General features: G+C 42.6%; 1 protein-coding gene across 1 annotated transcript; it reads left to right on the forward strand.

The window, feature by feature from the left end:
* The first annotated feature begins 1,717 nt into the window (after nucleotides 1–1,717).
* LOC127037446 (tapasin-related protein-like) lies at nucleotides 1,718–17,936 on the forward strand. Its single transcript, XM_050929164.1, has 8 exons — nucleotides 1,718–1,830; nucleotides 2,844–3,056; nucleotides 9,310–9,585; nucleotides 11,560–11,901; nucleotides 12,806–13,132; nucleotides 13,990–14,093; nucleotides 14,864–14,904; nucleotides 17,050–17,936. Exons 1-7 carry the CDS (start codon nucleotides 1,785–1,787, stop codon nucleotides 14,876–14,878), a joined length of 1,323 nt encoding a protein of 440 aa, XP_050785121.1. The 5' UTR covers nucleotides 1,718–1,784; the 3' UTR covers nucleotides 14,879–14,904; nucleotides 17,050–17,936.
* The last annotated feature ends 7,714 nt before the right edge of the window (nucleotides 17,937–25,650 follow it).

The following is a 25,650-nucleotide window of genomic DNA, read 5'->3' on the forward strand; positions in this document are numbered from 1 at the left end:
GCTGTATTGAAATGCAGGTTGTTCAGATGAGCCACAAGCGATCCAGGTGATTCTGTATGACTGACTCATTTCCATTGTTGTTTACCATGCCACTAATTTTTGTGTAATCTGCAGATTTTACCAACAATGATTTTATGTTTTCTTCCAGATAATTGGTTGAGAACAGGTCCCTGTAGGGCCCCACTGGGCACAGCCCCATTAGATAAGAACATAAGAATGGCCGTACTGGGTCAGACCAAAGGTCCATCCAGCCCAGTATCCTGTCTACTGACAGTGACCAATGCCAGGTGCCCCAGAGGGTGTGAACCTAACAGGTAATGATCAAGTGATCTCTCTCCTGCCGTCCATCTCCATCCTCTGACAAACAGAGGCTAGGGACACCATTCCTTACCCATCCTGGCTAATAGCCATTAATGGACTTAACGTCCATGAATTCATCCAGTTCTCTCTTATACCCTGTTATAGTCCTGGCCTTCACAACCTCCTCAGGCAAGGAGTTCCACAAGGTGACTGTGCGCTGTGTGAAGAAGAACTTCCTTTTATTTGTTTTAAACCTGCTGCACGTTAATTTCATTTGGTGACCCCTAGTTCTTGTATTATGGGAACAAATAAATAACTTTTCTTTATTCACTTTCTCCACACCACTCATGATTTAATATTCGTCTACCATATCTCCCCTTAGCCTCCTCTTTTCCAAGCTGAAAAGTCCTAGCCTTTTTAATCTCTGCTCATATGGGACCCGTTCCAAACCCCTAATCATTTTAGTTGCCGGTCTCTGAACCTTTTCTAATAACAATATATCTTTTTTGAGATGAGGAGACCACATCTGTACACAGTATTCAAGATGTGGGCGTACCATGGATTTATATAAGGGCAATAAGATATTCTCCATCTTATTCTCTATCCTCGTTGGATAGATCACTGCCCGCCGATTCCGTGGGTAGTATAGACATACCCTAAGTGTCAGACAAGAGACAATGTATGGGGGAGTGCAAGGAAACAATGAAACAATATTGGCAGGGGGCTCAGAATCTCAGCTGTGTTCCCCCCCACTTTTTTTTTTTTTAAGTTTCTAGCTCTCCTGGCTAAGGAGAAAAACCTGGAAACATAACCTTAAATGCTGCAACACCAGAAGGCAAATTAAAAAGTACCAAACATCTATTATCTTTAAAATGTCATAATCTTTAAATCAATCTTATGATTTTTGAGCACTTGGGGTTGGCAGTACTGGTGTTCTCTCAGATGTGCCCGTTGTAGCACAGGAGAGAGGAGCACTCTCTCCTGACTTCACTTGGGACTGTATAGGGTACTGCCTCCTGCTCTGCTCCTTGTGGGAGGGTGCTTATCCCAGCGGTGCTAAGGAGACCTCACCCAACCTTTGTTAATATGGGGGAATCCAGAAGTTCTAGTCTCTAAGGTGCCACAAGGACTCCTAGTTGTTTTTGCTGATACAGACTAACACAGCTACCACTTGGAAACCTTCAGCTCTAAACTTGTCTGCAACAGAGAAATAAATCTTAGCTCCTCTTTGGCAGCTATATCCACTCTCTTACCTCTCAGTGGGCCAAGTTCTCTGCTGGCGTAGCTCGACTGACTTCACTGGCGTTAATGCTAGTAGAGAATTTGACCCAGCTGTTATGAAGTTTGTTTGACCAGAAAATCCTGCCCTGCAGGGATTGCAGCAGCCTCTTTGAGAGAAATGAAAGTGAAACTAAGACCAGCTAAAGTTATGGAGCAAGAAGAGAGTCTGTAGAGGGTGGCTCTGTACCTAAAGCAACTCCACTATGAATTTTAGGATTTATTCTGCAGTTTATTGCTTCCTATGCACTGGTATGTACACCTAATATATTTGTATGTGTATTAGTGCTATGTAAAATGAGACTGAATCACTTTATATGCTAAATTCTTGATGTGGTGTTGCCAGAGACTGTTGGTTGTTGTGATAATATCTGTCCTATTGTAAAGACGAGATTATCCTTGTTGGCCTGAGGGTGATTTTAACTGCAGAACTGCTGATCCAAATAGTCTTGTTTTCATATCGTAGAAATCTAGGCTAAGATTTCCAAAAGTCTTCAGTGATTTTTTGGGGCTACTTCAATTTTTGAGTGTCCAACTTGAGACACCTAAAATTCATGAGTCTCACTTTAAAATCTTAGCCTTAGTTTTTTAATAGAAACAAACCCAAAAACTCCAAGTGAAACTCGGCCAAAATTGCTCTCTTTTGCCCAGGTTTGGGATAGACTACATAACAACCAAGTTTAGCTCTTTTATTCCAACAAACTGAACCACAAATTCAAAACTTGGGCTATGTTAGTCTAAATTTGTGTCAGTCTGGCCTGCATTACTGGCTATTAATGAAACTTGAAATGAAGCATGATTTGGGGTTTTGCTAGAAAAATTGTCTCTGTCTGGTTTAATGTGCTGCATTTGTAACTTATATATATATATAAAATCTAACATTTTAATCGTTTATTTCATAATACAACCATCGTTTAAATGAACTTAATAATTATATTAAGTTCTGTGACCAAAAAGCAAAATGTATTTGCTCAGGGAAAATTTTATATCTTCTGTTATTTTCCCCCTCAAAAGATTTATGGATAAAGAGCCCAAAGTTCCTCGTACTCCTATACTGCAGAAAAATGGCTCTTCACCCTCAAAAAAAGTAATATTCAAGATACTGCGGCCCAAATGGAGCCATTAAAATGGCATAGAAAGGGTGTTAGCTAAATGCATTAGATTTTTTTTCACATAGGACAACAAAACTTAATTCAGGAGTATTTTTTATTATTAAAAGATCAACAGTATTTTTTTAATGCATTTGTGCATGTATTGCCTTGAAGGAATCCTAAAGCACCATAATGGAGTTGCAACAGCAGGTTCAACCTTTAGTCAAAGTAGGCAGCTTTCTTGCTTGTTTGAGGCAACTGAAACAATCCCATTGTTAAGTGAATTCAAGTACATCAGACAGAATGCCTGGCTCCTGCTAAGTGGAACTGAGAGACCTCACCAAGAATATCCTCCTGCTGCTGATACCCTCACATTTATTGTACAAGGTGAGTAATCTGTTTAGATGCTCAGTCATATGTGCAAATTTGGTTCCCATTTGAGAGAGTTGTAAAGGAGATGCAGACTGAGGCTTGAGGCAACCAAAACTGGGCCCCCCAATCTCTGGGAAAGTTGCCTCGGGGGGTGTCCTTCAGGTTGCTCAGGGATGGTGGCACACAAAGGTTGGAATGCTGCACACAGATCGTCCTCTGGTTCGCATTCCAGAAGCTTTGTGGGACCTGGTGGGTGATCTCAGAGTGTGGGGGTCTGGAGTGGTTTTTGGTGTTTAAACCACCGTTGTCAGGAGAGCTGGTGCGTTGCTATGCTTGCGTTGTCCTCCCGTCACTGTGGGTGAAGCAGGTTGTGCAGATTAGCAGCCTGAATCATCCATCGACTGTTTAGCACAAGGTGGGCCTTTCTGATTAAGGCAATAGCTTCCCTATCTCTGAGGCCATATCCTCCCCCATTGTAGAGTTCCCATTTCAGCCTGCTGCAGAGTACAGTTATCCTTAACACTTGGGGCCTGCAAGGATTCTAAAAATTAATACTGGCCACTCCAGGCTGGTATTAAACTCCTAAGGTTACAGCTTCTGTCTGACCTTGGATGGGTAGATGCTGCCACCACTCAAGTGCAAAACCCCTTTTAGAACCCAGGAAGGCGCACTTGGGAATTCCTTCTTGTGGGGTACCCTCAAGCCCTCCTACCCCCCGCGTAAGAGCTGAGAAAGAAAATAGGAAATCAGCTGTTGCCACCAGCTAATTAAACAATATGTTCACAAACCTTTTAGGGGACAAAAATCCAATCCTGTTCTTAGAAAAGGTAAATTTTATTAAAAAACCAAAAGGAAGAAAATACATCTGGAAACTCAGGCTATTACTAGATTAAAAAAACAACACTTACAAGAATGAAGCATCAAGAATCATTTTCTTGAGGTCCAGTTTAAAGGCTACAAGCAAAACAAAGGCATTTGGGGTTAGCACAGATGAGTCCACAAGCCATAAAGAAATAAGAGAGAAACCTAATCGCATCTTCCTAGACATTTCCTGATCTACTTACATATCTGAGGTTTTAGATGAGTATGATTGATTGATTTTCTAGGTATGATCTGATGATTTTTCATACTTGACCCAACCTCTTACAGCATAGCTGCTCTGTCCCTTCTCTCCAAGAGACCAACACAGAGAGACAAAGGAGAAGTTTTTTCCCAATTCTAAAAAGTTCTAGCCTTCCTATCGGCTCTTTTGGCCAGGTGCCCACTCACTTCCTTTCACCTATACCTGCAGTGAGACTTTTTAACTCTTTACAGGTAAAGCAAGTAGAAAGCAGCTACTAAGAGGGATTTTATAGCTAACTGGCTGGCTGGGTCCATAAAAGAGACCTTCTTCATTTATCATTGTGCCCAACTTCCTTATTTGTGCACACACATCCTGTTGCCAGTAGGATGTAGGGAGATTGTGGTTCAGGCAACATAAGTGCATATGATCGAAGCATGCTGTTATAGTCCCTTATAATTGGGCCAAAGAAGAATGCATTTTCAGTAGACCCCTGAGAGGCATGTGTCCAAACTAGGGATTATGTCTCTGCTGAGCTTCAAGCTTCTCCCAGCGAGGTATTAGAAATCTTTAAAAAAAAAAAAAGACACACAAAAGATGTTTAATAGTAGAAATGTATGTGTTCACTCCCTTCAGAATCAAAAATGGCTGAACTGTTATTGTTCAAATTTAAAGTTCATTCTCGGGCAGAGACCACACCTAGAAAATCTCTGCAAAATGAAAGTTACAAACAACTGAAATAAAGCTCTTTAGAATAGGAATGCTTAGTCAACTTTAATGATAACTGTCATTGTGCATTCCAGCTATGATGATTCTGTGTGTGCGCGCACAACAAGCAGTTGGCCTATGGAATTCATTGCCACCAGATTTTGTTGAGATCAAAAGTTTAGCAGGATTCAGAAGGGATTGAATGAATATGAATATGCAGAGTTGTAACAATAAATGCTAAGATATATAAAATCCTCATGCTTCAGGCCATAAAACCACCTCAGGAAGAATCTTCCCCAAGAGACAGGCTATCCCTCTGGTTTTCAAACCATCAGCTGCAACCCAGTTCTCGCTTGTGGAATGGAAGGGGCTGGGTCGCGGTGGCTCAGGTTAGCACTGCAGACTGGGCTATTAAAAGTCCCATCAGCGGTGCTGCCCAGCTAAGGCAGGCTAGTCCCTACCTGCTCCAACACCGTGCTGCGCCCCGGAAGCAGCAAGCAGCAGGTCCATCTCCTAGGTGGGGGGGGCGTGGGGCTCCATGTGCAGCCCCTGCCCCGAGCACCGGTTCGCAGCCAATGGGAAGGGGATGGTGCCTGCAGGTAGGTGAGAGCCACACAGAGCTGCTCGCATGCTTCCGCCTAGGAGCCGGACCTGCTGCTGGCCGCTTCTGGGACACAGCGCGGTCCACGGTGCCAGGACAAGCAGGAAGCCTGCCTCTGCACCACAGCTGCGCCATTGACCGGGAGCTGCCGGAGGTAAACCCGTGCCCCTTATTGCACCCCAAACCCATTATCCCTTGCTCCACTGCAGAGTCTGCACCCCCAGCCCAGAGCCCTGACCCCCTACCGCACCCCAGCCCAGATCCTGAACTTCTCATTCTCAGCCCCTCCCTACAGCCCTCACCCCCGCACTTCAACCCTGAGCCCTTCCCACACCCCAAATCCCTCATCCCAGCTCCATTGGGTCACAGGCATCAACAGTTTTCTTCAACTGGATCACCAGGAAAAAAGTTTGAAATCCACTGGGCTATCCCATAGCTGCCTACTGCAGGGTTTCTTGAACCTTCCTCTGAAGCATCTGGTGCTGGTCACTGTGGGTGGCAGGATACTGAGCTAGATGGACCCCCTGATCTGTGGCTATTCTTATGTTTAACAACATTTTTATATATAGTATAAATATGTAATATATGAATAATAGTGTCCACCTTTCTCAGCTGGGGACCCCACTTCCCCACCGCAAGACGCACAAGTATGAGTTCTTGCTTGTGTCCTGCTGTCCGGAAAATTTGGCCACTGGTAGTTTGTTAAATGAATAGATGCTGTGCTATATTCTAAATTGTCCAATAGATGTCAGTATAACACCCTACAACTAAGCATGTTACACTAGTCGTTTGTTTACCAACAAGGGGGTGTTGATCTGTGTCAGACTGTTTTCTGTGTGCCAACACACCCTGACTGGTTTCAGCAAATATTTTTACAGGAGAGAAATGTAACAGAAGGATGAGCCTTTCCTTCCGTGAAAGAGTGACAGTGGAGTGAAGAGCTAAACAGTATGTGTTTGACATGAGAGTGTCCATTTTTAGTGCATTTGACTGAAGAGTCTTCTATAGATTCCCTCATCTATTCTCAGAATATCCAATGCAGCATTTTGAAAATATAGCAGAAGAAATCGTTCAGATTACTGTGGTGATGAGGTCTACAGGTGTATGGATACAGGTCTATGTAAGGAGGTAAATCTAAGGAAAAGGAGTTACCAGATACATACAGTAGAGCCTCAGTTACGAACACTTCGGGAATGGAGGTTGTTCGTAACTCCATAATGGTTATAACTCTGGTGGTTCTTTAACAACCTGTAGCTCGGGTACCTTTTAAATTGATTCTTCCAAAGGATACCCCCAGATAAAGTTCATTAGTTCATGCTGAATTAAGGACCCAGGAGGTCGGAAAAAATAAAGTGGAGGCTAGTTCCAAATTATCCCTTCCTGTTGCAACTTCTGATACAAATCAGTAGCCACTGAATTTGAGCCATACCTGATGTGAGGTGTCAGCCACTTGTCTTTATCTGGAAAAAAACAGTTTCTCTCACACACACCCCCCGATATGCCTGATTTAAATACCTTTCAATCACAGACTTTGGGTTTGTCTTCACGACCTGACGGATAGAGTCTAGACACGATAAATGGACTCCCGAACACTCTCCCGTCGACTCCTGTACTCCACCACCGTGAGAGACGCAGGCAGAGTCGACGGGGCAGTGAAGACACCACGGTAAGTTGATCTAAGTACGTCAACTTCAGCTATGTTATTCACATAGCTGAAGTTGCATAACTTAGATCGATTTCCCCAGCCCCCAGTATAGACCAGGCCTTCAAAGTGTAATATCAGTGAGTATTCATAATATCACACCCAGCTTTGTTACATATAATTTACAATGATATTATTGACCCCAGGAGTTGTTAGTTTTCAATTATTTCACAAGGCATATTTGGCACAAAAATCAAGGCAGTTGTGTGTAGGGTCTGAATACAGGGGTGCCTAAGGTCACAGTGACTGCAACCTAGCAGTGGATGGCTGGCCAACCTGAAATGAGTTGGCAGATCGCGTCCCAGGTTCTAGTGGACAAGTGCCCATGTCAGGGAGCCACCTATATAAGTGGCTTGTTTGGCCATTCTGGCAGAAGAACTGAGTGAGCATGGACAGTGAGGCCCCAATCCTGAGCTGTGGCTCAGCTCTACTTGATGATTGTTAGGATGGCGGGTGCTGTAAGCCCTCTTCTGGCACTGGGGCCTTCTTGGGGACAGACCAGTCCCGGACACAAACCAGAGCAGCCCAAAGACTGAAATATGAAATAACTCTGAAGGTTGATCAACCTTGTACCAACTTGTCCAGCCACATCCCTTGGGCATGCTCCATGTGCCATGGCAGCTGGGATGAGAATGGCCTAGAAGTCACTATGGCAGGTCCGTACCACATAGGGATGGCACAAGCAGAAATAATCCTCTGCTGTTCAGCTAAGCTGCCTTTACCCTGTTGCAAGGAATGATCAGAACCTGACTTTCCTTCAGCTCCTGGTTGAAGCACTTTAGTAGGTCACTGTGGGCGTTATTCAGGCTGGGATGTAGTATGTGGCTAAACATAAGACTTTGGGGATTGCATACACAGGAAAAGGCCCTGCAATAGCACTGATTCCCCATGTGACTCTCTTACCGCAACCTAAGAGCACCTTTGTGCACATCAGCTTAATATACTTTGGAAGTATTCCAAGCTAAAGTGCATTAAGAGTGTCCGCATGGGGAGTTGGTGCGGAGTAGCTAATTCATTTTGAATTCACAGCCTAGCTTGCTGCATACTATCTTCTCTGTGTAGATAAATCCTCAATCTTCACTAGCATTAAATTCACTTAGTAAATGAATATTTAATCATTTTGCAAGCGTAGGAAGACATCTGCCAGGGTAAATCTTGCAGGGAATGTTGTTAGCTTGTGCTGTTATATCATCAGATAAAGTTAATCACAACATAGGGGGAATATGCAGAGTACATTTCCCTCAAACTAGTCACAACAGAGTAGGAGGATTCAGAGAAAAGATGTGCCTCTTGGAGCCCTGTTATGCAGAACTGTTCATGGTGGGAGAGGAATCTGAGCTGCAAAGTTCAGATCTTGATCCAGGTTTCAAATTCCCCTATGTGTTTGGCGGTTTGCTTGGGTTTATCTTTAGAAATAACATTATTGTGTGATTTATGATAAGTGACTTATTGTGTGGCTCACAAATAACCTGTTGTGAGTATGGTGGATGACAAAGAGTAGTGACAATATACTGCATTAAAGAAAATAACTCAAGGGGCAAGAATACCCCTATGTTCATAAAATGTATCTTACTAAAATGTACTCCCCAGAATATCTCATTATTCAGTCTCCTGAACTCTGTGCTTTTCCCAATGCACTCAAGTGAGGACTGTCAAATTCGTGGAGGGATCCCCTCATTCTCTTCTGGGGACTGGTACAATACATTGTGACGAGATGAGCCCTGCAACTTACCTCTAGAAATCAGGGCATCGGTCTGTTTTCCTGATCTCTCATCTGTTGAGTTGACTGATTCTTTGGCTATTCTTTCAGCCAGTACAAGGTCTGTGAACCGCTTAAGTCTCTGTGCAGGGATGAGCTTCACCCTTTAAGCCCTTGGATGGCAATAAAATAGCAGTTAATATTCAGAGCCAACTGCCGAAAGCTCCTTAGTGTATATTGATAATATTTGACAGTCTGCTGCCTCAGCGATACTCATTTCAAAGATGCTGAAAACTCTAGATCTACTGCTGATCTCACTTGGGGTGAAGATTTCCATGCTATTTGTGCGTGTGCTGAGAGTGGATTACAACTGAGATTGAATAGGGTTGTGTAGTATTTGCTGTTTGGGCTGGTGTGCATAGATAGTTGGACTCTTTCCATAATATTTATTAAGATGAGCTGGGATTCTAACAGGTGCATGTGTGTTTTTTCATGCAGAGTCCTCACTGGATATTCTCCAACATATGGACGAGGATACTGACCAGCTTGAATGTAAGATTAGCAGATATTTTACAGATAACACGCAGATCCTCTGGCCTGGGTTACAAACTCAGCTTCATAAACTAGATTCGTGGTTCACTGGCACCATAAAGCACCTGGCTGACAAATTCACCGTTACAGTCTTTTTGGTACAATCAAGTGCCAGCAAAGAGGCAGAGAACCAAGTCCCCGAAGACGTTTCTCAAGGCAACGCAGAGAGATTTTATCTTTCAGGTAACAATAAGACTATCAAAGAAACATTGAATAATAATGATGCTAATCGTAGTTTGCACTTCTGCTGCACCATCCAGATGAGGACTTTAAGTTCTGCAGGATCCACATTGCATTGTAACGACCATGTGAGTTTAGCGATGAAATAAATAGCATCATGATATTTTTAAAATATCTCCATTGGTGGGTTTAAAATAGGGAGAAGCAGCTTTGCTAGAGTTGTGTATAATTGAAACAATGGGTCTCATTCTTATTTACACTATGGGAGTATTGCCGATCCTTGCAACTTTATTTGGGATGTTCTTTTATTTGGTGTTTTCCTTAAAGCCCCAGCTCATGGAATCTTGTGAATAAGAGACAATCTCAACAGTCTTTTTGAAAATAAATTAATTAGTAAAATATGTATTTTTTTTAAAAAAGTAAGTTTCTAGGCTTCATAGTTATGGAGACAATGTTGAAAATTTGACCCCAGTGTCTCTTAAAGGCTCAAAACCTAGAAGGTAAATAAGACCACCAAATGTTGTGGGTTTTTGTTTTTTTTTTAAAAATCCCTTACTTTTTAAGCCAATTTCATGGTTCTGGGAGGTATGACTCCTGGTTCTTGAATACTTAGTATTGTCAATACAGCTAAGGCCACTTGACTCCAGTGCCACAGGGTAAAGGGGCTTGAAAGTAGATGTAAAGATAACTTGCGTTGCCAGAAAAGTGTAACATGGCAGCTTCTCAACCCAAATGCAAGTAGTAATAACAATGGACAGTAATATTATTTAGTACATGTACAGTGTTTTGCATATTCAAAACCATCGTAGAGACATTAACTATCTAATGCTCAAAGCACCCTTGTGAGGTCAAGGATCATCTTCCCTTTTCAGATGGAAGATTGAGGCAGGGAGGTGGATTGACTTAGTGGCAGAACAGAAAATAGAATTCAGACTCCGTGCTCAGCCTTCTCAACTATGTTGCTTTTACACATATGTGCTCTCAGTTTCACTCTTAGTCTCACTTTTATAATAGCAGGAGTGGGATTCTGATGTCCAAAAGATAGGCTTCAGCAAAGAGGATAAACATTTGGTAGGTTGGCTGGCTGGATGGCTGGCTGGCCAACCCAGATCCCCATTGTAAATTGGGAATAACTTGACTGAAGTGATATAGATATAGATATAGATATTTAGTCTTTCACTTGAGGATTTTAAAGAATATTATAAATGTTTCCCACTTATTTACTATCATGAAAATCTAGATTGCAAAAAAAAAAGTGTTGGTTAACTAAGACTTGTAGAGAGACAAGGTGGATGAGGTAATATCTTTTATTGGGCCAACTTCTGTTGGTGAGAGAGACAAGCTTTCAAGCAGCAAAGAGTCCTGTGGCACCTTATAGACTAACAGACGTTTTGGAGCAGGAGCTTTCGTGGGTGAATACCCACTTCGTCAGATGCATGTGTGACATGCATCTGACGAAGTGGGTATTCACCCACGAAAGCTCCTGCTCCAAAACGTCTGTTAGTCTATAAGGTGCCACAGGACTCTTTGCTGCTTTTACAGATCCAGACTAACACGGCTACCCCTCTGAAGCTTTCAAGCTTATACAGAGCTCTTCTTCAGGTCTTGAAAACTAATTCAGTGTCCCTGCTAAATACAAGGTTTGAAACTTTGAGTTCTCTAATATCCTGGGACCAACACGGCTACAACACTGCATAAGACTTGTAGCACAGTTATGAATTAATGAAGGTTAACTGTACCCATTATTCAAATGGAGAGACTGAGGCACAAAGAGGAGTTAAATGGCTTGACCAAGGGCACAAAAGAAGTCAGTGGCAGAGTGATGAATTGTACCTGTTTCTCGCTCTGACTGCATATAAGCTTTATTCTGTAGTATGGGTTTGTGTGTCTTTAGATGGCAGCTTGTACTCTGACTGTGTTTAGCATCATTGATCCAAAATCTGGTTGCTCTAATGATGCTTTACCATCTTATTACAGGTGTATTCTTGGTACGCACAGGACCCTCTCTAATCCAGTCTGGCTTGAATAAGGATGTCCTCCTTAGCTGTGCTTTCTCAGTTGATCACCACACAGATGTCACCATCAAATGGGTATTACAGCAGAAAGGAGGACACAAGAAGCTGATATTTGCCTACAATGGATTTACCAGGCAGGTGGAACACAAGGATAAACGGGCTGAGATGTTCCTAGCGGAGATGCCGAAGGGGAATGCTTCTCTCTTACTAAGAACAGTGGGAGTAAGAGATGCAGGAACCTATTCTTGCTCAATATTGGTGTCGTCACTTCTTTGGGCACAGAATGTCCAGCTGGAAATAGTAGGTAATTGATTGTTTTAAAATATATTGGACAACACTGAAAATTTAGCAGGATAAGAGGATACTTGCTTTGATATGGATGGGTGATCACTTAACAATCGCTGTGTATCGTTCTGTGTTTATTAAGTACTCCGCTGGAATTGAGCAAAGGGGGAGAACTTGTGAGGCTCTCATACAGGATCCAGTCTCCTTGCCATGTGATCGTTATCTGGTGCTTTTTTTTCCCCACTGCCCTTTACTTTTGTCTCTGAGGGATAAACATCCTATGTCCAGCTCCATCAAGGAATAGAATCAGGGACCCAAGACCAGGGCAAGAGGTTGGGGCAGATCCAGCAGCAAGGGTCCATGCTCTCCCCGTCTGTCTTTCCATATCAAAAATAGGGCAGCTGACATTTTAGCCAATGGAGCATCCTTTGGCAAATCCTGCAGTACAGCCAGCTCACATTCAGCGAGCTCCTTTTTTAAAGGATGATTGCCGCACTTAGTAGTTTCATTTCCCTTTTCTGTGGTAAACTTAACGCCTGCAGGTGGTACACGTCTAAGAGTTTTTTAATGGTTCCATGTCATTCTTCTCAACCAGCCAACACTTAAATGTGGGTCACAGTGGGTCAGGCACCCCCCAAATAAGGGGGACACACAAATGTATTCCTGTATGAAGCTTTATAATGCTGTGGGATTCCTTTCTTTGGTGGAGTGAAGCTCTGTCTCTTGATTTCTGTTTCTGGTGCAGACAGTTTTCAGCAATACAAGCGAGGGAAGCCAAACTTGTGTGGATGGGAAGTAATTCTGGGGCTAGAATGAGTGATATTTAGCAACGAGGGATGCTAAATGGTGCCATTTTAATAGTTGGGTTTGTTTCTTTTTAAATGGATCTGGATGCAGCAATGTAATGACTTTTTATTCACCAGAAAAGCCCACGGTCACCCTCAATGCTGACGTCCTGTCCCTGGTGGAAGGAGACGAACACAAGCTGGTCTGTGACATCAGTCACTTTTACCCTCATGATGCTGACGCTCAGTGGCTTCAGGAACCAGTGGAGCAGGGGATGCTCCCACATCTGGTGACTCACGTTGTCTTTAGTAGTCACAGGCACAACAGCGATGGGACTTACAGCTTCTCCAGTTACTTCCTGCTTAAGGCCTCCCTCAGGGACGATGGGCGTAGGTACACCTGCCGGGTGGAACACCAGAGCCTGAAACACCCAATCAAGAAGAGCCTGACGGTGAAAGTGACAGGTACCGTGTTCTTGGAGGAAACAGCATTGATTTCTTGACTATCTTACCCCATGGCAGATCTGATCAGGAATTTTCTCCTGACATTTTTCCTGACAGAAAATGGTTTTTTCAACTAACCAGAAATGTTCATGACAATATTTCCATTTTTGCTCAAAAAAAAAAAATTGACCCAAAAAATGAAGAAAAATGCACAGCAATTTAGGGAGGAAGAATAGAAATCCTTTCTGGACCAGTTTGATCTTGTGATGTTTGTTTGATTAATTTGTTAAAGGAAAACAGTGTGCCCTATGCAGTAGAAAGCATAGGAACAAAGATGGTCCCTGCTTGGAAAAGCTTACTGAGTGCCTGTATTTCCATGTTGTTTTGAACTCCTTTCCACTGGGCAACAGAGATGGGGCTCTCTTGGAGGGATTTCAATGAGGAGTGGAGAGTGGTTTGCTGAGCCTTAAGTGTTAGGATAGGAGACAATAATAACCACTCATAAAATCTTTGTGCCTATGTGTTATCTCCCACCCTCGTGCTCAGCTGTCAAATATCAATAATAACCTTTGTTCAGGGCTCTTCTGGGGGGTTAATAACTAACTCCTCTCAACTTCAGGCCTTTAACACCATGTCGTAAATCCCACCTCCTTACTTTGATCCCCCAAAGTTTCTTGAGCCTCAGTTGTGGTTTGTTCTGTTTATTTTATTTTGTTTTTAATTCTCTGCAACAGACTGTTTTTTAACACACACAGATGTCCTATGGCTTCATTATTGTAAATCAGATCCATGTCCCCTGAGAAGCATTGGGGGGTTTATTCTCCTCTGCAGGTTGTTCTTATCAAATTGTTCTCTTCTATTTATTTATTTATGGACAGAATCTACCTCAGCAACTTGGTTCCTTGTCATCCTATTGGTCCTTCTCGCTGGGTGTCTTGTTGTGATGTTGTATTATCTTTACCGAGGTAAAAAAAAAAAGTGTGTGAAAACCAGACTTTGGGGTGGAAAGGAATTTGCTGGCATCCCCATTATTTATTTGTAGTATTGTAGCACTTAGGAGTCTCAGTTGTAGATCTGGACCCCACTGTGCTAAATGCTGTAACGAGACAGTCCTGCCCCGAGGAGCTTACAACCAGCAGGGACTCTAGCTTTTTTGCCACTCCAAGCACAGCAGGCAGGCAACCTTCGGCAGCTTGCCTCCGGGAGGTCCCTGGTCCAGCGGATTCGGCAGCTTGCCTCCGGGAGGTCCCCGGTCCAGCGGATTCGGCAGCTTGCCTGCAGGAGGCTGGAGTTTGCTGTGCTGGTGCCTGGAGTCGCTGCTGTTTACGACCTAAATATAAGACAAAAGGCAACAGATGGATACAGACAGACAGATGGGGGAAGTAGAAGGAAACAATGAGACAATACAGGTCAGCGTGACAGGCAGTGGCTTCTGCATACCAGCAGCCTCACTGTTGTTCTATTGAAAGACAGAGTCAGATCCCCAATCAGCATAGCTCTGTTTAAGTAAATAGAGCCGGGCTGATTTACACCATCTGAGACTCTAAGCCCAAACTTCTAACTGTAGTGGAGTTGTCCAGTTATGGCTGTGGAGTGGTATCTATTCTTCAATGTTCTGGCTGACCAGTCTTTCTTTTCTACCCTAGGGATGAGCACCAATAAGGTAGGTTTGTGTTCTGTTGTGTACACATTCCCTTTGTGCGGTTTCCATTGGCCTGTTCTCTAATGTGTTGATCTTTGTTTAAATTTCAGCCAAAACCTTACTAGAGCACAAGACCTTTCAGTCCAGTCAGGTAAGAGGCAAAGGATCGAACTGGCAATATGCAGTAACCTCTAAGGGTACGTCTGCACCGCCTGCGGCACCGAGCTTGGGTGAACAGACGTGGGGCTCGCACTGTCGCACGTACATATTGTGGCTCGGGTTGGTACTCCAGCTCTGAAGCCGAGGGAGGTGGGTGGGCTCCAGAGCCAAGCTCTGGCCCAAGCCACGACTTAAAATTACTGTCTAAGTAGCTCTTTTTAGCACAGTAACCCAAGGCCTGTGAGCCCAAGTCTGTTGACCTGGGCTCAGAGGCTCCCTGCTTCTGGCTATGAAGCTGTTCCCTAAGAGAGCGTGGGTGGGGTTTTCAAAAGCACCCGGCATTAGCCTAATTCCACCCTCACTGGAAGCAATGGGATTTTTATCCTGACTTCAAAGGGAAGGAGCACAGTTAGGCCAATGCTGAGCCCTCTGGAAAACCCCACCCTGTGTTAGTGGAGTCTGTATAATTTAGAGATAAAGAGGGTGCGGGGGGTGGCAGTCAGGAGTCCTGAGCTCTGCCACTGAGTATCTTCGACTCAGGCAAGTCAGTTATCCCCTTTGTGTCTTATTGACCCATCTGCTGACTACAGATGATAATTATCTGCTTCTCACTCGTGTTGCGAGGCTTCACTCCTGACTATTTGTAAAGTGATTTATTTGGATGAAAGGGGCTATATACATTCCAAGTGTGTTTGAAGTTGTTTCTATTTATTCCCAAACACAAACAACAGAACCCCTCTTTGTTTTGTCCCCAGTGTATGTTTGTTGCAGTCAGAGGCGAATGGTCTCACTGCATGCATTTGAAGAGTGATATTCTGGTTTTGCATTATATACTAACTCAAAGATCAGCATTATGAGGAGTTGCGTAGCCATAGCACTGGGCAGTGCTCGCAGGCAGATGGCAACAGGCTCCTATAACTTAGATAGGCCTTGAGCGGCTCCTGGAGCAGCCCCAAATCAGGAGAGACCAAATGTAGCTTAAAGCCATCATATCCCTAGACTGCGAGTTCAGTACTGTGCCTCACCCACCCCAAATCACTGCACTGTCAATTGGGCATCTAACTTCCTTAGGCCTGGGCTACACTAGCGCAGGGGTTCGAACTAAGATACACAACTTCAGCTACGCTATTCGTGTAGCTGAAGTCGGAGCATCTTAGTTTGACTTACCTGGCCATCCTCACAGCGGCGAGTCATACCCTTAGGCTCCTTTTGAAAAAGTCTAAATCCCCTAGATTGCCCTGGAAATCTTAACCAGGGCAGCTTTACCTGTAATGCTCCCTTCCTTTTCTTTTATGCAGAAAGCAAATTAACAGCTAACCTCCTGAGTGACAATACATCTTGCCTTATGTGCCTCTTCTTTAATTTGCATTTGATTTAGTTAAGAAAAACAAAGCTGTTTAATATTTCATTGCCCCAGGCATTTTACGGCCCTGTGAACATAGTGTTGTTATAAAACTTAAAGTAGTGTTACTGCATATTCCTTTACAAACTTTGCTTATGAGACTCTCCTTAAAGAGTGGCTGCTTTCAGGAGTGCACAAAAAAGGAAACTGCCAAATTGTAGGCTTGGCAGTAAAGAAGAATTCTGTCTCCAGCTGAAACTACAGAGGAAATTTTAGTGGGACAGACTGTGATTACCCAAGCTGGAATTGGGTCACAACAGCAGGTTAACAACCCTATGCTTCAAAAAAGTACTCTATTTAGTATTAGTGATCTGTTTTGATGGAAAAAGCTTTTCAAAGGAAACACATTTTTGTGAGAAATGTTCATCTTACAAAATGCGTCAAAACAAATTTTGGCTCAAGTTTTTTTTGTTTGGTTGGTTTTTTCCCTCTTTTCTCCCTCCTTCCTACCAGCAAAGGGAAGTTTAAAAAAACCCAGAAATGAAACGGATAAATTCCATCAAAACAACTTGGTGAAAAATTTTGAACAAAACAAAAAGATTTTCATTTTGTTCTAGGTTCTTTCCAGGAAATATTTACCATTTTTAATATCACTGCACATTCAGTCCAGTGGAGAGGAAGTACAGAAAAATAGTGTGTTTTTATAAAGAATGATGCTCCAAGCAGGCCAGGCTTTCTGTTTAATCTGTTTAAAGAAATCAGTATAAAATACCCTTTTCTGTCCCTCGCTTTTAGGACGTGCTGCTCCCCAGCTGAAAAATGAATCACAGCACAAGAGTGTGGAAAGAAAGAACATGTGCCTCTGACTTCATCCTGTGCTAGATTTGCCCTAGTAACTCCGGATGGTGTTTCTCCGAACACTGGTCTGATTCTGTGTTGCCTTGTACACTTATAAAAGCTATGGCTGGTGGGAGTGGAGAATTCTGATTTGGTTGTGTTACACGTAAGTTGCAAAGTTGAGCCTGCTCTGCACACCGTGATTTTTTTGTACTGCTATGAGTGTTCGTTGGTTAGTGGTATGAATTTTTCTTTTTAACTAATGCAGCTGGTAGTTATGCCAGTACATTCCCGTCGGTAGACACCTAGTCCCCTTACCACATGGAAGTAAGATGCACTAAAATAACGTCTTCCATACTAGGGGAAATTGTAATACTGTATGCTGGTATAATTAATGGAATACAACTTGTATGCGTACAAGGCCATAGATAAGATCCTTTAAAATTATGGGCCAGATTCCTCATTGCCCTGCCCCTTGTATAATCATTTACACAAGTGCAGATTGGGTATAAAATATTCCCAGTCTGATTTACTAGCATTTTGCACTGATTTTGGCCAAGCTTTACACTATGGGAGTGATAGCAGCATAGCTAGCTGTAGGATATGAAAAGATTTTTTTTTTCTCATCGCTGTAAGAACAGGCGATGGTAATGAGGTTGATGGAAGCATTCTCCTGTCGACCTAGCTATAGATGGAAGTGTGGATCTATATAGACCAGGCCTTTGGGGTAAAAAAAGCTACACAAGGTGGTGGAGAATCTGGCTTTATGACCTCCAGGAGTTTTCACCAGTATTTTTCAGTCATCAATCAGATGTCCTGTATTTGCATGTTAGAATTATTATGGCTGGGGGACACAGTTTGTAGGAAAAAAAAACTTATGCAAAATGGGGTGGCATCAGGCTGTACGTGCCATTGCTCAGGCATGGTTTTTATATTGGTGCTTCTTTCTGAGGAGTTAAAAGAAGATAGCCAGTGCCCAAAATGTAAACTATGTGCATATGCAAGAATTAAGTTCTACACCTGAAAACAATCCAGAAATGGAAGGTATTGCCAGAATGTGGCAGCCTGTTTGGTAAGTAAATATTCCACCAATGCCCTGCCATCCCTGTGGGCTGCTTGTTGGGTTTCCAGGTGACATTTAAGGTATTGATTTTTACCTATGAAGCCCAAAATGGCTTAAGGACCAACCTACCTGAGACTCTGTCCTTGAGATGAGCAGATGGGCTGGAGTCCTAGGGGGCTACTGGCTGAGCAATTCTCTGTGCAGACCCCACAGCTTTAGAATTAACTCCCCCTTCCCCTCATCTGAAATAGACTGTCTGATCAACCTCTAGGCACATTGCAAAGCTTACCTCTTAGTCCCCAGGTATTTGAAAATGGTGGTTGCATGCAGGCAGGTTGGTTATAAGGGTGGGAAATGGTTGGAGAGAAAAGGTATTTGAATTTTAAAGTTGCCTGGGTCCCTGGCGGTCATTTACATTGTTTGGCTGTACGTGGAAGAGCTTGAAGTCATGGTGTCTAGAATATACCGTACTTGTGCAAATCTGAATCAACCAATCTGCTTGCTGGCTTTCTGAAATGCAAAGGGCTCATTAAACATTTAACAGCAATAAAGCCACATAAGTGAAACTCAAAGTCTGATTTGTTTGACTTGATTCTTAATCTCTGGCGTAGGCTCTGTGGATTTGTTACTCCTCAGGTCTCAATATTCCCACCCTGGTTTTTCCCTGGCTAGCTCTATAACAGAGGCCTGCCGTTGTGTTTGACAAGGTTTCGTGCGAATGTTGTTTTTAGTTTGGGCTCAGGTTGGTTTGCACCGTCCACTCCATAGAGTTGCATGGAAAGATTGTCTATATACTTGGATTTTATCCACAGGTGTAGCTGCATTTACTCCAATACGAGTCACACTGTGACTTTTCAGACCCAGTGACTGAAATTTCAGAGTGAAATCCTGGCCCCCATTGATTTAAATGAGGACAGGATTGCACCCCCACTGTAGGCCAGATGAGGTTTGAAGTTCTGTTTACACAGTGCCCTTATCAAAACCAGGTTGTGCTGGCTCGTGGGAGCAGGAGGCTCCCCCAGCCTTTTCCTAGTCACCATCCTTGCTCTGAAGGAGAACAAGAACTGCCACTGGTTAGCACCAGGCTTAAGGCCCCACACTCTTCATGCTGACCCACTGCATGGGATGCTGCAGTTGGGAAACATCTTTACGAGTGGTACAGCAACAGTGCACCCCAGAATCTCTGCCTGAGGCACACAGCCCCCACCTGGGCCAGTGCACATCATCACTGCTCCCCCTGCTGTAGATTCTGGTGCAAAGCAACAATTAACCCTCATTTTAAGCTGAGGGAGACGAAGGGAGTTAGTTAGACACCAGTCTCCCTTTGGCTCTTTCAAAAATCCCAGCTTTAAAGTGCTTTGGACTCTGCCTGCTGCATCCCAAAGGATAGAAGAGACTGTGGTGTAATACTCCCCGTGACACTTACCACTGTATTTTCTTTGAGGTATAAATCAAGGTAGATTTATTCTGCCTCCTGGTTTTGTTTCCCTCTCGTTACAGTGTTGAAGATATAAAGTTGCAGGGACAGTGGAGTAATGCCTGAAGCCTGAGCAACACTAGCTAATCTTCTTTTGTGGTTTGTTCACTGAAGATGTAGGAACACTTTACTGCTCCTGTGGCCACCAGACATTTTCCTGAGAGCTCCTGGAGGGAAGGACCTGGGACATTACAACTGAATTTCCAAACTACAGGGATTTAAATGAGGCCTTATGAGTTTCAGCGAAAAGCCAATTTCATACCTAGCACAGCGAGGACATTTGTAAGGGCCCAAAGGCTGGTGGAATCCAGGTAAGCTATGCCAGGTGGTTATTGAAATGTGCATGTTTTAGACTAATTGAATAGCTGCTTCTTTTCCCTTCTCCCATGTGGTTTGATTAGTAGTAGGAACCTATGTTATTTCAAGATAGCATCCTAAATTACTTATTAGTCTTGAAAGGAGGGGGGCTGTGCTTCAAAAAAGTACTCTAGTGAAATCAATTCACCTCAGGGGAGGTCGGGGGAGTGGAGAGAACACGAGAGCCAGATTCTCAATTGGTATAGTTCTAGCAAAGTCAAATGAACTTTCTACCACCTGGAAGTCTGCTTGTCCTGTTGACTGAGGCCTAACCCTATTGTATAAAAGCACCTTTAAAGCATACCCAATATAACTGACCACATGAGGGGCAGGTACCACTTTGATACCAGTATGGTTACAGCAGGACAGCTTCTGCCTGGAAACAAACCCATAGACAATCTACAGAGCACTGAGATTCAAAAGCTGGTTACTGGAGGTGCTCTTAACCTAAGAGGCAAAAAGTCTTCACCTCTCTTTACAATATTAAGCTCCATAGAACAAGAGACATGGTGCTGGGAAATGGCACTATGGATTAGTAATGACTTCTGTGGGGGGGTTTTTTAAAGTAAATAATTCACAATGTTAAAAAGAGAGAAACACACAATTTGATAGACTGCTGGTTTGGAAAATCTATTTGTCAGCTCGTGACAAGCCAGGGCACTCATTCATTGTTTTAAGACTGAATGATGGCACTGGCCGTTCATATTGTTTAGCAGCTGGAATTGATAGCTTATGTTTAATATATATCTTCAGTGGCAGATTTTAAATGGCCAAGTACCCACTTCAGTCTGAACTTAGCTTTACGCACATGCTTACGTCCCATTGAATTTAATGGAACTTAAGTACACGATTAAATGGTTAGCTGAATTGGTCCCAAATTCTAGTCTCAGTTACACGAAATAAATCAGGAGTAACTCTACTGAAGTTACACCAATATGCATGAACAAAATTTGGTCCACGGTGTGTTGGATCAATTTTCCATTTTGAAAGTGTGTCATAACTACTGAGTTAAGACACTAAGTATGGAGTATATTTTAAGAGCTTCAGGTGATGGAAATTGGTCCTGATCTCATAAGGCAGGAATAACTCCACTGTAATTCGTGGAAGTAAACCAGCATAAAACCACATGAGGGAGATCACAAGCAACCTTGCAGGGGGCAGTTGAAGCCAAATGCTTTATCAGTGCACAGAAATCCTGGTACGCTTACAGGCACAAAATATGTTTTTTATTGTGAACTTTGCAAAGACACGATTAAGCAACAAAATATACATTTTTGAACCTTTAGAATTAGTTTTTATACATAACAAATACAATATGCTACCATAGCAATAAATTAAATGTACATTATTTACACAAACATAGGTAACCAGAAACTCTACAACGCATCACCTCTCTACAAAAAAATAATTTTTTGTCAGATACATTTCATTAAGAATTTTTTTTTCTACACTGTTACCTCTCATCACATTCTATTGTTTAGAAAATCCTTTGCAGGATTTTATACAGTACTACATTCATGACCAAAAAAAATTGAAAGCATGCTTTAAGATTTGGAGGAAAAAAACGTTAACTATTTAGAAATGAAACAGAATTTTGAACTTAAGCCACCTCAGTCAAAGGATCTGATCTGCAGAGGTGCTGAGCCCCCACAATGTCCATTGACTTCAGTGGCAGTTGTCTGTGCTAAGTACCTCTCACAATCAGCTGAAAAATCTTTGGCACAGATCCTCAGCTGGCATTAATGTGTCCATTTACACCAGCTAGCTGTTCGGCCCTTCCTCTCTACATTAACCAAAGCCCTAGTGCAGAAAAGCAGTTGAACAGGGATGTACTTAAGCACATATTTAACAAAGCACTTTATGGTCCACGCTTTTTGTGGATTTCAGTGAGACTTAGGCAGGAAAGCACTTACGTACATGTAAGTTTGTGTACGCAGTTGTAAAGCAATCCCCTTTCTGCTACTGGAACAGCATCATATTGAGAGGCAGGACCGAATTCTGCATTCCATTCAGCACTTGAGATTTCCTGTCTTCACTGTGGGATTGGTTGCATATTACATATATGGGGGGGTTCAGAGGCTCAACAACTTAGCAGCACAAGCCCCACAGACTTTCAATTTGACTCATGCTGCTAACACCCTTAGGAGCTTTTGAAAATCCCCCTCTTCTTCTCTGTCTAGAGTCTCCAGGACCCGCTGTGAAAGTTCTAGGCAGGTAACAAGTGCAGTATGTGCTGCAGATTGGAGAAGAGAATTCCTTCCCCTTAGTGCTCAAATAAGTGGTGGAAAAGTTAAAGCATAAAATAAAATTATTCCCAACTTGCAGAGCAGGCCTTCATTGAAGTCAGTGGCGCTATGCTGATGTACACTAGCTGAGGATCTGGCCCTGAATGTCTTATTTCAAAATTAAATAAATATACAGTGTTTGCACTTCCATAGTACCCATGTTAATACAGTAAAATCAGTGCAAGGTGGTAAGAGAGACACCAGAACACTGTCCTTCTATCTGCACTTGGAGTTTATGGCCCATAGAAATGCCTACTTTTTGTTGACTGTGTAAAGAATGACAAAAATATCTTGTTTCTGCTTTTTGAATCCCATTTTTCACTCCAACTGAAAAATGGCACAGTCTTAGAATTTAGTGTATTAACTAGAACTACTGAGGGTTTCCTCTAATGTCTTGTGTAGTTCTTGTCCTGAAACACTTGGCAATATATACTGCTGTGTAGCTGCCTCCAAGGTGCAGCACAGCAGTTTCGGACAGGAAGCGAAGAAGAATGTCTGCTTCCTTTGAAGTTTTAAGTGGGAATGGTAAAGTAATTATACTGAAATGTGGCTAGGACAGCAGCATTAAAACCCCTACTCTTGTAAAATGCTCCACGTGATCATTAAAGATCCTGTGGAGCATTTTACAACTGATGAGGGGGTAAAAAGTATCTAAGACTCATCAGGCTTATAACTCCTGACATGTTTGGGTACTTTTGAAAACTTTACCTGACGACCTTAATTCTCCTCCTCCTCTGAAATTCTGTGGGATTGATATTGTGAAGATGAGTCCACTTCACTGTATTTCTCTCACTTATTTTCAAAAACTTTCTCATCTGCATGGCTTTGAATCGCCTTCAAACAACTTTTACGGAAAGTCACAGTATCTAATGAAATACCCCAAGACATCATGTCTTGCGCTGAAAGATCTTACAGAGATCAACACTGAAGCTAAAAGATGACTTGTGTAGAATCAAAGCAACCTGTTGAAATACCAAAGAAAACCTCAAAGCAGAAGTTAAAAAAAAAAAGCTACCAGGTGACATTTTGGTATATGGCTTAAGGAAATTAATCAAACAATATCTAAGGGAAAGAGTGGAGAAAATATGTACACACATGAGCTCTGACCTTTTAAGATTTTTTGAACCTGAGACAGCTGTACTTATCTATACATACTGCTGCAAAACAGGACTTGAGAGGGTGCTTTTTCCTTATTTAAACAAAATATTCATTTTTAATATTTTAAATTCTGTTCAGAGAAATTAAAGGAGAAAATATTCTGAATTTTGGCTCATTGTTACTAGTATTTCATTCTGCAGAGAGCTGTCCTTTCAAAGAAAAACACTCTCTGTTCTCAGAGAAAATAATCAATACAATTTGTCTACTTCCTCTGATGTTATAGTTACCAGCTCTTATATGACAATTAGTTTTATTTTAAATTGGCATACTACATGTAGGCACCAACAGCACCTGTAAGTATGTGTTTTATTAAACCAATATGCAGTGTGCTACTGACTGAAAATGAACATTTGGTTCTACATACTGTGAAATTTTGCTTGAGGCAAACACAGACTCTTTCCAAAGGTCAGGCAAGCTTGTGTCCGAGTTACCAGAGCACTTTGCCAGCGTAGGGTTAGATTCTTCAAGGTTGTAAAGCCAGTATAGTTTGATTAATGTCAAAGGAACTACGCTGAAGTGTACCAGCTGAGGGGGATTTGCCTGGGGGAAGCACTCCCCCTGTTGTGGGCTGCTTGAAAATACGGCTCCTCAATTTGTTAAGCCCACATGTATTTTAACCTTTCCTCTGTCACATTATGATTGTGATTGGAGAGGTGCCTAATTCTGCACTTATATCCACAAATTAGACACCGAGACCCATTTGGGACACTTCAGAGCCTCAAATGTAAAAGTGGATGCCCTAACCCCTGGCACCAAAGTATGAAAATTTTCTTTCCGCATGCAGGTGAAGCCCCTCATTTAATGAGGCAGTGTTAGTGAATCAACTGGATTAATTTAAGGGGAAAAAATGCTTTTTGCACTGTGCAAAATGACAACATTCTTTTTAGCATGCTACCAGAATGGGCCTCATCCCTGAGCCCTCTAGTGGAAAGACTCCCTTTAACTTGAGTAAACTTTGGATGAGGCCTCCATAAGAACAAAAACAAAAAAAAGAAGCTGGCTACATTTTATGGAAATTGATAGAGGTATTTAGAGTTCCTAATATCAAAATCAAAGTAGTTACTTGTACCCACCACCAGAAATGACGTACAAGCTGTCATGCACGGGAGGGGGAAAGGACCAAAGTGCATTTAGCTCCACCAGTATTTCCATACAAAATATAAAATGATAATAAATTATTTTCCCAGAAAAGAAGCTTTAAGCAACTCTTTGAGCTAGAAACTACACGATCTTTTCCCCCATTTTTGGAGGAACGAGTCAGGTACTGAACAAATATTAAGTCATTCACATGAAACTAAACTTTGGTATGTGGGGTCCAATTCTCACATGGTGTAAGGCAGCATAGCTCCACTGAGGTCACTGGAGCATCACCTGCTGACCCCACCTGAAGATCTGGCCCACAAAATTCAGTGGGTGCTTTTGAGGTCTATGTAGTAGTCAGAATCCCTCCTCTCCAGCTGTAGCTGAAGTCACTCCATCTGGGGCAGGGGAAAAGGTGTTTAAATTATATAAAGCACTTCCCCTCTCTCTGCAGTTCAGCTGCTGATAAAATGAAAGCGCCTCTTCTTTAATGTAATGGGTTCCTGTAGTACTATTGGAGATGTTTAATTAAACAGCTGGGCTCTGACTGACTGACTCTCCCTTGCCTTGCAGTAGTCACACAGTGCAAAGTAGCCAACCAACATAATGCCATTGTACACTTAAGGTACAGGGCAATGGCCATACATTTAGACCCCTGGTGTTTGATTAAACAACTACATTTGGTTCTACCGGAACCCTCAGGTCCTGGCAGTTTCTCTATGGCAATTGAGTCTTGAAAGGTGGCAGGTGAGCTAAGTGCTGTTCCTTAACAAGACTATGTACTACTGACACTATGTGAGGGAAGTGAAATCACTTTCCATGAAGCATAAAGTGGAAGGAAAAACAGGGGGCCTGACTCTTTCTTTTCTCACAAGACTGTATCTGTTGCATATTTATACAGCTTAAAAAACTGTTCTCCAATTTCTTTTTTATCCCTTTTCTAATGGCAAACTTCCTTTACTAATTGAGTGACGTGCAGAATCTTTGGTGCTGTCTCCCAAGAGCATTGTGTTGGTCATTCTGCAGGCTCTTGTATGCTATCACAGCACCCATAAAAATACGAACCACACCGCTGCTTCCCAAGCAAAGGAGAACCTTGCTCAAGTATGAGCCCTGTTTGCAGAAATCAGCCTTACCCC

The sequence above is a fragment of the Gopherus flavomarginatus genome, chromosome 19, assembly GCF_025201925.1.
Source record: "Gopherus flavomarginatus isolate rGopFla2 chromosome 19, rGopFla2.mat.asm, whole genome shotgun sequence".
NCBI lineage: Eukaryota > Metazoa > Chordata > Testudines > Testudinidae > Gopherus > Gopherus flavomarginatus.